We start from the raw sequence: 13,271 nt of genomic DNA, 5'->3' as shown, positions 1-13,271 counted from the left end.
CAGATCTCTCATCTCTTCACAGGGAGAGCCAGGATCGCCAGGAATGTCGGGTTTGCCGGGGCTGCCAGGTGAAGACGGAGCCCCGGGACAAAAGGTAATTAACAGATTGATTTCACAATAACATAACAACTTAAATAATTAAAAACCTCTGTGCGTGTGTGTGGTTTCGGCTTTCAGGGTGAGCCAGGAGCTGTCGGCCTCAGGGGTCTGGAGGGGGCTCCTGGGATCGGCACTCAAGGTGAAAAGGTACGAGTTTGCTCTTGAACATCCTTACTTACAGTAAAAACTCAAGATTAAACGCTACGTGGATGACATAAAGCTATTCCTTATGGTTTTATAGGGAGATCAAGGCCAAAGAGGCATACGAGGTTTGACAGGTCCGCCTGGTATCGCTGGACCTTCAGGACCAAAGGTACACAACCATTGAGCTGTCAATACCCAACGTCTTTCATAGAAAGTTGATTCTGAACCCATAAATCGAGAAGACTAGAAATAGCCACCTTGTAACCATTTGGTTTGTGTCAATTTCAATCAGGGAGAACCAGGAGCACAAGGAAGGTTGGGTCTTCCTGGTCCACCAGGACGCTTCATCACAGGACCTAAGGTACCGTCTGGTTTCCAGCCTGGAAACTTCCAGAATCCTGTGTTCAATTATTTTATATGGACACGACTCACGTGAATGCAAAAGACACAACCACAAAAGCCGAAGCACAATGCCAAAGGTAGAGGCACAACAGCAAAAGCCACAAGATGACTGCAAAAGCCCACAACAACAAAAGCAGAAGCACAGGGACAGATGGCAAAGCACAATGACGAAAGCCAACAACATGACGAAAAAACGACAAAAGCCACAACACAACTACAAATGCCTAACCAAAACAACAAAAGCTGAAGCACAACGACAAAAGCCACAACACAACTACAAAAGCCGACAACACAACGACAAATGACAAAAGCTGAAGCACAACGACAAAAGCCACAACACAACTACAAATGCCTAACCAAAACAACAAAAATTAAAGCACAATGATAAAAGCTACAACACAACTACAAAAGCCGACAACACAACGGCAAACGACAAAGCTGAAGCACAACAGCAAAAGCCACAACACAACTACAAAATCCGACAACACAGCGACAAACGACAAAGGCTGAAGCACAGCGACAAAAGCCAAAAACACAACTACAAAAGCGGACAACACGACAAAGCCGAAGAACGACAAGAGCTGCAACACAACGACAAAAGCTAACAACACGATAACAAAAGCTGAAGCACAAAAACAAAAGCTACAACATGACTTCAAAAGCAGACAACACAACGACAAAAGCAGACAACATGACGACAAAAGCAGAAGCACGAAGACCAAAACCGAAGCAAAACCACAAAAGCCAACAACACGACAACAAAAGTGGAAGCACAACTACAGAAGCCAACAACAAGACAACAAAGCAGATGCACATCGACAACAGCAGTAGCTCGACGACAAAAGCTCACAATAGGATAACAAAAGCTGAAGCACAACGACAAAAACCGACAACACAATGACAAAAGCCACAACACAATAGAAATTCTTCACTACGGAAATGAATAACTGACTTTTCAGTAATTTTTTATTTTTTATAATGAAAGATGATAAATCTCTCCTTTTTGAAAACCAGCTTTAGTCTCACTCTGTTAATCTGCTAGTAAATCTGCCCTCTCAGAATTGACTTTTAATAAACCAAGTACCAACACTACAATGTAGATATTTTTTTATCCATTTTTTATTTTTAGCTGCATATAAAGAATGTAAGAAGCCTCTAAAAGGTATCCTAAATCTTCATTGTTTTATAAAGAGGGCTTCCCTTCGCCTTTTCAAAGAAATGTGCCTCTTTTCTTGGAGAATAAACATATTTAGTCAGTTTTATTCCCAAGTTTGATGCTTTATTCAACATATGAATGCCATTCACAATAAATAAAGCAAGACATACTTGGAAAGAGGACCAATTTATGCTCCAGTTCCATTGGAATCTGAACAAAAACATCACGTCTAACAGTGATCCCAAAGCCTTCTCCAAGAAGCGACTTTTTGTGCCACCGGCAAACCACTTTACCCATTAATTTTTTAGAGCTTGGCAATTTAGCAGCTTTTCTTTACGTGGAATCTAATGTGAATATTCAGAGAAAAAGTAGCTAGGTTTTTACAATCACAATCAAATATTCTGTAAAATATTCTGTGTCAAATAATTAATGACTTGCGTCACAGAACTCATAAAGGTTGTTCTAGCTTGGTTTTTCCTTCCACCTGTTCAGTGTGACAGATGTTTAGTTGTTTTTTTTTTATTCCTAAAGAATGATTCAAACTGTTTATAACTGTTCTAATTTAAAATGTAATACTAGATATTATCAAAGGTGCTTCTGAGATTCATTTTCACCGACTTTACTCTCTGTAAACCTGTGGTGGGATCTCAGAGAAGCACACAATGCCATACACTAGTGTTTAAAAACATAAAACTCATCAAACAAAATGAAAATTAAAGGAGTCTTAAGACGGAGCCCTGTGGTACACCACAAGAAATAGAAAGTACTTGAAATGTGATTTTTTTGTGTTCGAGATTTTGGCTCAACTCCACTGATGTGTCATAGGGTGATGTTGGTCCAAGTGGTCCGCCTGGCCCGATTGGGGAAACTGGCTATGGACTTCCAGGTCCAAAGGTAGACGGATAACTGAATAATAGAATGTTCCCTTTTCTAGTTACTGGTTGAATTAAAGTAGTCTTTGTTTCTGTGTTAGGGTGACAGAGGCGATCCAGGCTCTCCGGGTCAATTCGGTCCCAAAGGGGAAGGATATCCTGGACCAATGGTGAAGACCTGCTTTACCCAGAAATATTAACATATTTATACCATTAATCTACAACCTACACAAACCCTGATTTGTTCTTAGGGTCCTCCTGGTTTGCCTGGACTTCCCGGAGAACCTGGATTAGAAGGAGTTGGCATTCCAGGTCCAAAGGTGAGTAAACAGACAAAAAAAAACTCTAAGTAAAGATTATAAGTAAACAGATGTTTGTGTGAATCAATTTGATTATATTCACTTCATTGCTTGTTTACAAGATTCATTGACTGGATGTTTCTGTAATGTTGCATTTCATTACCTTGTGTGAAATCCTTGGAGGTTAAGCAGAAATATTTTGCTGAGGTTTCATTTTCTGGTTCAAGTTTTTTTATTTTTAAGCCTCAACAGAATCATAAAGAAAAAAAAAAAAAAGTGATTTTGTCTCCAAAACGGCCATCAACATGCAAGTGTAATAATTTTATGAAAGATAAGGTAACAAATGACATCAAAGCTGGTCACAGAATTGAAAAACTGGTTTCAAATAAACCTAATAGAAACCAACAGATTGTGTGATTACAAAACTCTAGCAAACTTGTCTCACATTTGTTGCACTGTCTGACTTGAGACAAATTTGAGAGGGATGTGAGACTCCCAAGACGATTGAAGTTAAACAACCTAATCCTAAATTATAATAAAAGAAAAACACCTTTAGGACCAGAAGTTGGTGGCATCAAATTATAAGAAAAAATACAAATTTTCCATTAAATTCCTCTGAATTGCTTTGAATTTTTTCATACATTGGGGCTAAAATGCACCAAAGTGAAGACATTTACATCATGTTACCAACAGTTACAGGACTGTAAGACAAGACATCCTCTGTTCAGTCTTTGTGTTCTCTGATTTAAACCGTTTGGCTCTGATCTCACATTCTTTGTGGGCATTCCTCTCAACAAGACGTCGTTTAAACAACTCCTTCCTTCATGCCAATAAAGTATGGATGTTTTCTGTTGAAACAACATCACTTTTAGTGGCTATACACTCAGATCAGAGCACAAGAACTATGTCAACAACAAAAAATTGTAAGAAGAAAGGGTAAATTTCAAACGTAACCTCTATGTATCAAAGTTTTAAATTCACTTTCTTTGTTATATGCACCAATGTTGGTCTATAAATGTGTTGTTAAAAGTATAAGAAAAACTGGAATGGATCCTCTCGCCTCCTTCTTGAAGAGAGAGAAGAGGAAAGAAGAGCAGAGATTATGCAAAAATATGAAACTTGGTGGAGAGTTGGATCAAACGGAATCTCGTTAAATATTTGTGAGAATAAATTTAAAATCAAAAGGAGGGAAAAACAGGATTTCAAGACAAATATCATTAAAGGTTATAGAGTTTATTGAATAAATGACTAAAAACAGAAAAGTGTGTTATGTTTTTCAGTTTGTCTTGGATCAAATCCTCACTCATTATCTTGTCTGTTTGCACCTTTTCAGGGAGACGTTGGTTTCCGAGGTTTGCCTGGTTTACCTGGACCTCCGGGTGAAGGCCTTCAAGGCCCTCCGGTAAATTGAAAACCTTTGAGATTCTTGTTTTTTATTTATTTTTTTTAAAGCCTCCGATACTCCCATAGAAAACTCCTGCATACGGGAGTCAAGGTCAGCTTGATTATGCAGAAAGTCCGCTTTAATTTAGCTTGAAATGCAGCCAGATGGTTGTGATTGAGTCATAATCTCAGAGGACTAGAAGGTTAAAAATAAAAACACTGCCTCGTCACATGTGCAAACATGCCCTCCAGAAAAAAACATAAGATATAAAGACACCAAAAGGCTGGCGGCTCATTTGTTTGGGGTGTTTATTCGCCAAACTGCTCCTGCAGGTGTGAACCTCAATGGACGCACGATCAGAATCACTCGGGCTTCTCATATGTGAGCGCAGATCACACCCAGATCCCCTGCAGACTGTAGACCGGAGTCTCTGCAGGTCAGAGCGCTCGCCAGCTTTTAATTGGGACTCGACGAAAAGCGGTCCGGTGGGGAAAAGGGAGACGGAGAAGGAGCTTCACACCGACAGATGTTCGGTCATGTCCACGCTGAGTGGATTCTGATGTCAGTCAGTTCCTAAAGAACACATTTGTATAGAAGCTATAACATCCTCCACATGTCGTCTAATGAAAAACGGGTTCATAGAAAATTTGCCAATAAAAGCCAGCTGGATGAAAATCAAAGCTGAATTCAGAGTGTTTCTTGAAGGTTTACCTACATCCTTGCAGCTCTGGTTACTTTTCTTCCTCACATTGAAGGACGCTATTTTTCACCAAGGTTTTTCTTTTTATTATTTTGCAGGGGAACCCCGGTCGACCTGGTCCACCAGGGCCAACCGGGCCACAAGGACTAGGAGTTCAAGGTCCAAAGGTGGGCTATTGCTTCTAGTCTGTCCTTACAGACCCACTCCGATAACCTTTTTAACTGTTTTTGAAGCGTTCCCAGTGCTCCTTTAATTCTGTTTATGCTGTTTTTAGCCAGAATTTTTTAAAAAAAGTATTGTTTTCTAGGACATAGTTTCTGTAGAGAGGCAGTAGTTCACTAGTAAGTCACCTCAGAGTTGTGGTGTTAGCCCAAAACAACCCCCTTTCTTAACTTGTTGCTGAGAGCTCTTTGTTTACACACTCTCTTGGTAGCTTACACACCCCCAAACTAATAAAAAATGTGAATATGATTGTAGCTATTCAGCCATACAGTTTTTAAGAAAACACCCAAAGCATTCTCACTCCCAAATTGTCATATATGGACGTACGGTTGGGACCCCCTCGCATCACTTTTTGACGTTATGGGTGTCCCCATTAATTCTGGGCCCCTTGGGCCACCAACCGGTACTTGTCTGAGGGCCACTTGGTACCGGGCCACAGACGCTAATCATGGGTCCCCAACCTTCGGGACATGAACCAGCCCACTACCCCTAACCTGGTACTGCTACCTTAACTCTGTATTGTGTTTTAAGGGTTGGGAATCAATGATTTAACAGCCAGCACATCAAAGAACGACAAGTTGGGGACACCCAAAATGTCAAAAAATGGCACGGAGGGGACCCAACCCTTGGGACTCTGTACCGGTACCGTGTCCTGGGGGTTGGAGAACCGTAATTGAATGGGAACATCCAGCACTTCGAAAACAAACAGCCAGCACCTAAAAAAATGACGAGTTGGGGACACCCAAAATGTCAAATAGTGGCGTAACCATATGGGACGGCCGTGGTGCAGTGGTAGGGCGATCAACTCCTGATCAGAAGTGAGCGGGTTCGATTCCCACCTTGCCCGCCCATGTGTCGAAGTGTCCTTGGGCAAGACACTGAACCCCGAATTGCCTCTGGTGGGAGGTTGGCGCCAGTGTTCGGCAGCGGAGCCACCACCAGTGTGTGAATGTGTGTGTGAATGGGTCTGTGACTGTGAAGCGCTTTGGGCCCTCGAAGGAGGGTAGAAAGCGCTATACAAGTATACGCCACTTACCATTTATGTCCGTATATGACGAGTTGGGAGTGAGAATGCGTAGAAAAACCAGGTCGTACAAGGAAAACAAAGACGTTCACCGATCTATTTGTCTAGAAGTGGATGCTTAAGAATGGGGTGGAGCTTTGAGGTTGTGGCCCGCCAATTATATTTTCCACTGATTCCAAGTGCAGCAGGTTCATTAACACAGCTACCAGAGTGAGAGCAACCAGAGTGGTCAGGGTCCAGGCAGGGGTCGGGGCAGGCGGCAAACAAGCAGAATCAAACACGAAGCAAGATCAGGTGATCAGGTCAGGATGAAATGCTCGGAATGCAGGCTGAGTGGCACAAACAATACTCCGCAGCGAGTGTGGTCTGAGCAGTGCTTCAGTGTCCTGTGGCTGATTGACTGATGAGAGTCAGGTGTGGGGACATCCAGCCACCTTGTGCTGGGGTTGCTGGGAGATTGAGCACAGTCGGTACTCTGGAGGTGGCTCCCGCCAATGACCATAGGGGGAGACAGAGCATTGGTTCCTGATGGTACCAAATAAGATCTTTTTTCAAACTGCATTTTTTCATCTTTATTCACAACAATATGAATAAAGAAATACTCAGAAATGCCATTTTAAGTCTAGGTTTCTTTATTTAGGTCCTCCATCTTCAGAAAAATGCTATAAGAATATTTTAAAAACACTTTTTTTTATCAGAGTGGGTCTCCAAGACTTATATTTTCTTTTAAACGTACTGACCATTGTTAGTAAACATATCTGCTGCTGTGACTTCAGGGTGAACAGGGTTCCCAGGGTGTGTCGGGACCAAGAGGAGTACCAGGAGAGGGCTTTCCCGGTCCAAAAGTCGGTCACCGTTCCACCTCGTGTTTTTATAATGTGGTTGTGTGTGTGGTTGCCTGGTAACGGCTGGTTTGGCTTTGTGAAATGGATCAGGGGGACAGAGGCTCGTCGGGGGAGAGAGGACTGAAGGGCATCAAAGGAGAATCAGGAGATTCTGGACTTCCAGGAGAACCCGTGAGTAACCATAAAAGGCTTCAGTTTAGGGTTCTTTGAAGTGCTGGAGCTTGGTAACCTTTGAACCATTTCTTCGTTTTTAGGGTCGAGCAGGGGTCAAAGGTGAAGCCGGCCTCACAGTGAGTCCAAGTTTAGTTTTTTGTTGTTTATGTTACATATTTTGATGTTTAAACGACGTTTATGATTCTGTTTCAGAGGGAAGACATCATTCGAATGATCAAAGAGATCTGCGGTAAAAATGTTTTAAAAAGTCGGGATCTTTGATCAAAAGCGCTTTGAGACACCTCCTGTGTTGTGATTCCAGGTTGTGGGATCAAGTGTAAGGAGAGGCCCATGGAGCTGGTGTTCGTCATCGACAGCTCGGAGAGCGTCGGTCCAGACAACTTCGAGATCATCAAGGACTTCGTGATGGCGCTGGTCGACCGAGTCACCGTCGGCCGCAACGCCACCAGGATTGGCCTGGTTTTGTACAGCCTGGAGGTGAATCTGGTTTTCAACCTGGCCCGCTACAGCACCAAGGAGGAGATCAAGCTGGCCATCAGGAACATCCCTTACATGGGGGAGGGAACCTACACCGGGACGGCCATCCGTAAAGCCACGCAAGAGGCCTTCTTCAGCTCACGGGTGGGAGTCAGCAAAGTGGCCATCGTCATTACCGACGGACAGACGGACAAGCGCGAGAAGGTGAAGCTGGATTTAGCCGTCAGAGAGGCGCACGCCGCCAACATCGAGATGTTCGCCCTGGGGATCATTAACACGTCGGATCCGACGAGGAACGAGTTCCTCCAAGAGCTCAACCTGATCGCCTCCGATCCAGATGTGGAGCACATGTTCCTCATTGACGACTTCAACACTCTGCCAAGTAAGAGAACATCTCATAAACATCTTTGTTTAACGACCACGAAACCTGAGAACAGTTGAACAAACCCAACCAGACACCATTAGATGTTGAACTTTTAGGTCACAAACATAAAATACAGATTATTAAACAAAATGTCTAGACTTGTTTAACCCCTAAGAGGCTCATCTTCAGCCCATGAACTCATGAAGTTTTTTTTACTTTTGTAAAACGTTAAAAAAAAAATGAACAGATTTGACAACAGATCTAGGTTTTTATTTTACTTGATTGTTAAAACTACTTCACAGAAGTGTTCTGTTTGAGTGTTCAATCATTGAAGACGGCTAATAAAAGAAAAAAGAAAAAAAACTAGGTCTGTTATTAAATTTGTTCCGTTTTTAAATCCGCTACAAATATATCGGATCGACATATACTCAAAATCAAATGACTGAATCCGACTAGGCCCATCCCTAGTATTTATCTGGAATATACCTAGAACAAAACTCACCTCTAACCGTAACACGATCCAAATCGTGTCACGGTTTTAAAAAGTAAAACAAAAAAACAAGAAGATAAAAGCCTAAAATTACTTTTTTGAAAAGACTTAATATGCAATTTTCCCTTGCCCCATCCCTCAATCTCCAAATTAAATCTGAAATTAAAAAGTTAAAATTAAACTTTCCTTTTTTTTGCATTAATTGTAGTATTGAAACTAACTGTGGGAACATTTAAATATCTCAAATAATTATCTGTAGTATATGCTGCATTGCCCGCTTTTCCTGGTGATTTTTGATCCTTTTGTCTTGCCATACTTTAAAAACGTAACTTTTTAACATACCTATGAATGAAAACAGGGAGGAATATTATTCCAGAATAAATTAACTTCAACCTTAAATAACTTTCAATATTTTACTCTCTGTAAAAATATATATTTTTAATATTATAAAGTTAGAAATAAGTGCAAGATAACATTTGGCTATTAATAATAATAAAATTAATTGATCTGGAGGACCGGATAGAATTACTTGGAGGGCCGGATTTGGCCCCTGAGCCTCGACTTGGACACATGCTCTAGTATATTAGCGCTACGTATGAACAATTATTTAGATAACCACAAAGAACATACTAACAAGTCAAGTAAACCCTTTTTAATAATTCCCCTCACTAGCTCCATTAAAATTATTCATTGTTTGTGTCGCTTTGGAAAAATTCTACCAGTAAGACTGAGCGGCACTTAATCTTCTGTGTTGCTGTTAGTAGCAAATACTGATACACATCCACAGTAGGGCTGGATATCGGTTATGATTTCCAGAAAAGATTTGATTCCATTCACAAGAGAATCGATCCCGATTCTTTTGATTCTTCAATTCAATTTTAAGTTTACAAATGTATACACATTTGTTAAAAGTCTACCATTTAATTTGAACATATTTATGTTAATCTGAAACAGTTCATGTATTAGTAAAATGATGAGTTTGTTAATATCATACAGTGTTATATAGATTCTCTATAGTAGAAGTTCTAACAAAAATGTTCAGATCGTTAACATTGTAAACATTGTTCTGCTTCTCCTGGAGGGCGTTTCAGTTTGGCCACTAGGTGGCGATCACGCTATAAAAGTACACTTAATTCACAAAGAAGACAACAGTATGAGGCAAAAATCCAAGTTTTAGACCACAAATAGTTACTTTAAAAATGATTTCCTTAAGATTTGGGGAAATTCATGCCTGTAAGTAAATAAAGATGTTCATTTAGTCAGCAATGTATTTTTTTGGTCAACCCAACGTTAGCATTAGCCGTCCTATGGGAAATTCTATTGAACGTTAGCATCAAGCTAGCGAACTTTAGCTTTATGCGATAATTGATTTATTTAGTTTAAATCTAGTCAAATCAATTAATTTGACTATAATTAATCGATTATAGATTTAATAGATTAATCGATTTTTTTTCAACCCAGCCCTAATCTACAATGCCCTCTAGTGGTTGTTGCTGTCTTTAAAAAAAAATTGCATATAAGTCGCATTTAAGTATAAGTTGCACGGTCTTTCAAACTACTAAAAGTGAGACTTGTACTCAGAAAATTACTTCACTACTGTAAAGTGTTGCATATTAGCGCAGAGCTGCTTTACTCTGTGTCAGAATTTGCTGGAATTATGCTAACTGCGTGAACGGTTTAAGAGTTATGGAAGTCAAAAGAAGGCGTTAAATGGTTACAGTGTGCAGGAAGTCGTGTCGCGCTTGTTGATATTTTAAAAATGAATTTTTGTTGGAGACGTGTGTTCGTGCTTAAGGACAACGTTTCATCAAAAGTGTTTGTTTTGTTTTTACCAGCTCCGTGTGTGTTTGTGTTTTTCAGCTCTGGAGTCCAAGTTGGTCAGCCAGTTCTGCGAGGACGAGAACGGAGCGCTGATCTATAACCGGATAACCAACGGCTACGGGAACAACGGCTACAACGGCAACCGGTTAAGTGCTGGGAAGTATGCCACCGGCGACTATGGGTACCGGCCCGTTCCCGGCCAGGAGACACCGAACAACAGGCGGACGGACTCTGGTGTGGGGTCTCAAAACCAGGTAAGGGGGGACGCCTATCACAACAGTGATGGATGTACAGAGCACATAAATATGAACTGCTTTCCTTCTCAGCAGGGAGGAGGCCAGAGTGTTTCCAAGGAGACGTCAAACACAGGAAAAGAGCGGGGGGACACATTTAACCGCGACACCTTTGACTACGACACTCCTGCTCCCACCAGTAAAGGCTCCTCTTCATCATCATCCTCCTCCTCTTCTACAAACATAAACCCATCGTCCTCAGGTGTATCCGTGCAGACGAGGCCAGCTCTTCCCAAAGGTACAAACGAATTCACAGTCGCAGAATTTGTTTTTACAGGATATAGATTAAAATGAGGTATTTCCCCATATCCTCACACTTCCACCACCATGTCCCGTTCCAGCTCTTTTTGCTTTTTGGGGTCATCTGGACCCCATAAGAGAGCACAAGGGTTAATGGAAACACGTGGGCGACATTCTGAGAACAGGGCAGAAATAACATTGGGCCATTGGGTCAGATTACCCTGATCCGGACCAGTTCTAAGTCACCCCGCCAAGGGGGACCCCTGTCGAGATGGTGGACCCAGCGTGAGCTGCAGCTGGAGAGATCCATGAGAAGGGCCTAGCGCGTACCCGGCACTCTCCCATGACCCGCCGTCCATGCAAGACCTGACCCCCTGCCTGGACAGGGGGTAGCGGGAGACCCCAGTGGGGCAAGCTGTCGCTGTGCTTCCAGTTGCGTTAAGGGCAGGGCAAGACGGGGCGACTGCTGCTCCAGCTCGTTTTTAATACTGCTGAACACTACGGCCTTTCATTGAATTGTAACCAGGGGGGAAGCAAGCCAGAGCGGTCCGGTAAAAGAACCGGAGGTGGAACGCTGGTTTTTTCGCTGGATAACACACATGACAGAAGCCGCAGTCGCTCTTATGGAAGAAAAAGGCCCCCTCCGCACCACTTTTTGATGTCTTGGGTGTTCCCAACTCTTCTTTTTTCTTTTTTTTCTTTTTTTTTTGACATGTTGGCTTTTCTGGTACCAATTTTTATCTGGTTCTGCATCTGGTACCATGTTGGGCCCGGCTCGTGTCTGGTCTGGTACCACGTCCGTTGCCAGGTTAGGGTATAGGTACCATGCCTGAGGGTTGTGGACCCTTGATTTTAAATCAGCCAGCATAGGGCTGGGCGACATGGCAAAAAAAGAAAATCACAATTTTTTTTTTTTATTTTATTTCATGATTTGGATTTTATCATGATTTCCTTAAAGTAAATTCAAATTGACAAAAAATGAATTATAGTAAAGTATTAAAAAAACACACGGGGGAGGGGTAGGAGGAAGAGGAGGTCGGATTTAAAGTCACAGGCAGTCAACAAGCTTTTGCCTTCTCGCTCTTACAGCTTTTCATAGAAGATCGTAATAAAACAATCTCTAAAAATGACACATTCTCAGCTTTGGAGATCATAAGATGATTTTATATCGTCATATCGTCCACCCCTAAGCCAGCATGTCAAAATTCAACAAGTTGGGGACGCCAAATGTTAATATATGATGATTTGGGAATGAGATATTGAAAAAAAGAAAAAAGGGCCATGAAGTAATTCTTCTTCAATCTGGACAAAATAACAATATGAATGGATCTTTGCCGAGATTTGAATGTCAAAGATCTTGGACTGTCTCATCTTTTATCACTTAAGTGGCAAGAAGCTTGTACGCGTTGGGCGGGGCATATCAGGGAGCTTCCGCCCAGTCATTGTGACATCACAACAACTCATTAATTCAAACAAAGCATCTTTTGTAACAGTTTGATTGACAGCAATTAAAAAAGAAAAATACTCAGAAAATGCAAAAACGTAATGATTTCTTATGAATTTTGTTCTCTTTCGGAAGGAAAATGCCACACATGTGTCAAAAACAAAAAAAAAACATGATTTTTATTGGATAAGGGTCTTTAATTCTGGTAGTTGAGTGTTGATAAAAAGTCAAATTTTTAAAACGTGATAAAAAAAGCTTTAAAACTTAGACACAAATTCTGGTTTGTGTGTCTTTTTTCATGTTAAATATAAATAATTTAAGCAGGCTATTGTGCGTGTTTCTCTTTTTTCTGTTTACTTTGATGATAAATTAATGATTGAGTTTATTTTGGCTAAGAAAAAAACCCCAAAAGGCTGAAACGACAAACATGTTACAGGCTACACCGGGGGTCGGCAACCTGCGGCTCCGGAGCCGCATGCGGCTCTTCAAGCACCCCCTTGCGGCTCAGTAGCGCTTTTGCCATAATATTTGAAATAATAAGAAATGTTGGGAGGAAATATATTGTAGTGAAATAGGTGGCAGCAGAGCTACATGGATGGCTGGCGGGTTCGATTCCAGTAATTACTTGTGTTCCATACATTGCCAGACCCCAAGTGATTGGAGGAAGACCCGAACGGGTAGGCCAGGTAAAACAGTTGGTTTCAACGTTGTGACCACCATTTATTTGACAGTGCGGAACCACAGAACAGCCGACACTGTGAGGACCCTCACTCATACACACACCACTCTCACTCATGGTGCCGGTAAAACACTCAAGTCCC

The 13,271-nt window shown here is 41.6% G+C and overlaps 1 protein-coding gene across 3 annotated transcripts in view; it reads left to right on the top strand.

The window, feature by feature from the left end:
- The window catches only part of LOC112160106 (collagen alpha-1(XXVIII) chain), a gene marked incomplete at its 3' end in the record, with an annotated part of 45,282 nt that extends 34,278 nt beyond the window's left edge, over positions 1-11,004 (top strand). Inside the window, 16 exon segments of one of the 3 annotated variants that reach the window (XM_024294476.1) lie at positions 23-94; positions 178-246; positions 341-412; positions 536-604; positions 2,627-2,695; positions 2,775-2,843; positions 2,925-2,993; positions 4,306-4,374; positions 5,155-5,223; positions 7,079-7,147; positions 7,238-7,318; positions 7,402-7,437; positions 7,514-7,550; positions 7,623-8,180; positions 10,513-10,727; positions 10,803-11,004. In XM_024294476.1, coding sequence (XP_024150244.1) covers positions 23-94; positions 178-246; positions 341-412; positions 536-604; positions 2,627-2,695; positions 2,775-2,843; positions 2,925-2,993; positions 4,306-4,374; positions 5,155-5,223; positions 7,079-7,147; positions 7,238-7,318; positions 7,402-7,437; positions 7,514-7,550; positions 7,623-8,180; positions 10,513-10,727; positions 10,803-11,004 — 1,825 coding nt within the window. 3 annotated transcript variants of the gene reach the window in all.
- Between the last annotated feature and the right edge of the window lie 2,267 nt (positions 11,005-13,271).

This window comes from Oryzias melastigma, linkage group LG2, assembly GCF_002922805.2.
Source record: "Oryzias melastigma strain HK-1 linkage group LG2, ASM292280v2, whole genome shotgun sequence".
NCBI classification, from domain to species: Eukaryota; Metazoa; Chordata; class Actinopteri; order Beloniformes; family Adrianichthyidae; genus Oryzias; species Oryzias melastigma.
This window is presented reverse-complemented; position numbering and strand designations above follow the sequence as displayed.